Source organism: Bombus impatiens, unplaced genomic scaffold (genome assembly GCF_000188095.3).
Source record: "Bombus impatiens unplaced genomic scaffold, BIMP_2.2 scf_0350, whole genome shotgun sequence".
Classification (NCBI taxonomy): domain Eukaryota; kingdom Metazoa; phylum Arthropoda; class Insecta; order Hymenoptera; family Apidae; genus Bombus; species Bombus impatiens.
In genome coordinates, this window is record NT_176769.1 from 2,814 (window position 1) to 6,074 (window position 3,261).

The 3,261-nt window shown below is 44.7% G+C and overlaps 1 protein-coding gene across 1 annotated transcript in view; it reads right to left on the reverse strand.

Annotated features, from left to right (window-relative positions):
• Positions 1-208: 208 nt before the first annotated feature.
• The window catches only part of LOC100750004 (triokinase/FMN cyclase), a 14,207-nt gene continuing 11,154 nt past the window's right edge, over positions 209-3,261 (reverse strand). Inside the window, exon 6 of the mRNA XM_003489603.4 lies at positions 209-466. Within this exon, the coding sequence (XP_003489651.3) occupies positions 245-466 (222 nt within the window). The 3' untranslated portion in view covers positions 209-244. The remainder of the gene's footprint in view (positions 467-3,261) is intronic.

Below are 3,261 nucleotides of genomic sequence, written 5' to 3' on the forward strand. Positions count from 1 at the left end.
CATAGGCTTTCTCTCATCATTATGTATGGTTCATCCGATATCATCCTCCAGCCTACCTAGGTTACATTACTTTACGTCTCTTATATAAAAATATGCATTTTTATGAACATCCTCAGAGTAATTATGATGTAGTTACTAATAATGGTAAGATGGGTATGATTTAAAGTAAATAAGTATATTTATGATTGAGAATATAACAAAACAATTTGTTCCAATTACATCTTGTGTAAGTAATATCTGGATACTAACCGGGTATTGCACATGCTGTTAACCCAACCGAATAAGTGGCTATATTTTGCAAAACATCATGTGCAGTTTTAGTCACTTCTTCAAGTGATAGCCCTTGTTCTGCTAACGCACCAGCTATTTTCATAACAAATATTATTCCCGTTAAACCACGCTTGCCAGCGACACCTTGCTCCTCCTTCGGTATACTACAGTCTTCATTTACAATTACTTCCGAAATCTAAAATGTTAAATAGAATAAGTTACACTAAATTACAAATACAATACAATAAAATACAAATAAAATACAGTTCAATACAATAAAAATACAATAAATTACATATGTTAAATAGAAACAATTACGATTGTCTATACACTAAGCAGGACAGCGAGCTTGATTTTGTGTATCACTGTCGGCTTGCAAAGCTGCATATTTTCTACTACGTCCGGTGACTTACACGGTGCACATAGAATTAAGCAATAATCCTAAGGAACTATCATAAAACAAGGTTTTTTTATTTACCGTTAAGGCCGGCAAGTCCTTTTTTTTTATTTGGAAGAATTTTTACAATCAGTTCTCATTGAGAATTATAAGTAAATTATTCTAGCGTGGTACTATATTGTGTATAATAGGTGATTATCGTCTGTTTGATTCTGGCTGAATCTAATGTTTAAATCTAGAGGGTAATGTCTTTTTATTCTGCTGATCTGATCCGTCGTGTCACGTAATTGAGTAACTGATGGGTTTTGGTGGTTGTTAACTCTTATGTTATATCTGTAATAACGAAACTACTATATTAGTTTATTAGTGATAAGTAGATTGAACAGGTGTTAATTGAACAGAGAATAATGTTTGTTAAACATGAACTGATCGCAGCAAACACATAATAATTAACACAACTGAATAATTAATCAACGACTCTCATCAACGCAATCCGCACTCTCTGACATCTCAACTCATACTACTGTTAATTCGTTTATTGTCCCCTAGCAACCCCTTGTCTTTTGTCTTAGCCTCACTACGTACATGCTCAGCAATCGCTCTTTTATAATTCACAAGATACACCCCAGACCCCTCATTCATGATACCACATATCTATTACTGAATTTGGATATTTCTTCTCTAACTGTGGGTATCTTAAGGTCACGATGTATTGTTTCGCTGGTAACATACCAAAGTGCATCTATTGTAATATCGTAAGGTAGTTTGAACTGATCGGTTGAAAGGTTGGTAGGTAGAGATCGGTTGAAAATAGAAAAAACTGTGTACGTCGTCTTTCTGTGGTTCGTTTACATTTAAGAGTGCCGACATGATTAAAGTCACCTAGTTCTTACATAGGTATGAGGAAAACAATAGACAACGTTAGACGAGAAGGACGGTTTCGTTTATCAAGGCGGGACGACCGGAAGGTCAGAGTGTGCGAGTCGAAAAGTGTGCGTATTGCGAGAGTCAGAGCTAATCGAGTCGAGAGAGAGAGAGAGAGAGAGAGAGAGTTTCCGTTAAATAAATATCGTTTTCTGTCCAATTTAATGTAATCTAGAGTCCAACATTGTAATCTAGAGTCTATCATAGCTGTAATTAAACAATTGTAGTTATTCACTTCGATCGTACTTGTTCGAGACTTGTGATAATGAACTTGGGCTCGAGGCGACAGTCTGTCGCCCAACGTAGCCGCGGCCAAGGGATGAACGCTTTGTCTGACAAAGGTATGGAGTAATCCTATAGCTCTCCTTAAAAGAAATATTTGTAGCGGCACGAGACAGTAAACATTCCACCGGTTTCTGTCCTGTTGCTCATCATACGCAGACCCTATTCTTCGGGTATGCAAGGGTGAGAGTTTTTCTTTCTCTCCCTTTCCGCTCGCTCCTTCGCGAGCATAACTCGCTCGCAGCAGAGGCGGACGGCCTCGTATTCCTGTGGCCTTCTCAACATCGCCTCTACAACCGCTGGGGGGTCAATGTTCCTCCTATGGCGTGTCGCAGAGTATAGCGGGGCAGCTCCCACGCCGGACAGAGCTCCAGGGTGTGCTGCGCCGTGTCCCTGCCCTCTCCGCAGTGGTGGCAGATGTCTGTCGTCTCTCGTCCGATTCTCTTCAGAAACTCGCCGAACACGCCGTGTCCGGTGAGCACCTGGGTCATTCTGAATGTGAGCGGGAGGCCGTGGCGGCTTCTCCATGCCTCCCAGTTTGGGAGAACCGCCTCCGCGCCCCGATGTTTGCCTCCCTCGTTGATCAGCTGGGATCGCCACCTGTCCCTCGTGTCCTCCTCGGCGGTTCCTATGTCGTTTGGAGCCGCCATTTAGAGCCGCCTGCTCGGTGGCCACTATGACCACCTAGGGTAGTGCGGGGCCGCTCTTCAGCGCAGAACCCTACAAGGGTGGGATGTTCTCGCCCTCTCCCACTCTGCCCGCTCCTTTGTGAGTATTACTTCTTCGCAATAGGAGCGGACTGTGAGGAACTTCTGTTTCCTTCTCAGCACCACCTTCTACCACTGCCGAGGGATCCACACTTTCGCCAATCGCTTGTCGTAGAACACGGCGGGGGGCCTCCCATGCTGGACAAAACTCCAGCGTGTGCTCAGCCGTGTCCTCACCCTCTCCGCAGTGGTGACAGATGCTCGTCACCTCTCTTCCAATTTTCTGCAGGGACTTACCGAATACTCCATGCCCAGCGAACACCTGTGTCATCCGGAAGGATAACGGGAGCCCTTCGCTGTTCGTTCAAACTTCCCAGTTCGGAAGGACCGATCTAACGGCCCGGTGGCTCTGAATCTGATCTTCTCTGGTTTGACCAGGCCTCTCAGGTTTTTGTACACCCCTCGGAGCGCCAAGGCCTGGAGCTGGAACGGTGAATACGCCAGCGCGTAAGATACCGTTCAGTATCCCCTTATGATCCTGATGGCGGTCGTCCTATGCAGCCTCCTCAGTAAAATCAGACTGCGACGACTCGCCATCAGATCTTCTGCCCACACCGGAGCCCCGTACAGTACCCGAGAACGGACAACTCACATATAGTCGGCACACTCCGACTCCAGCCC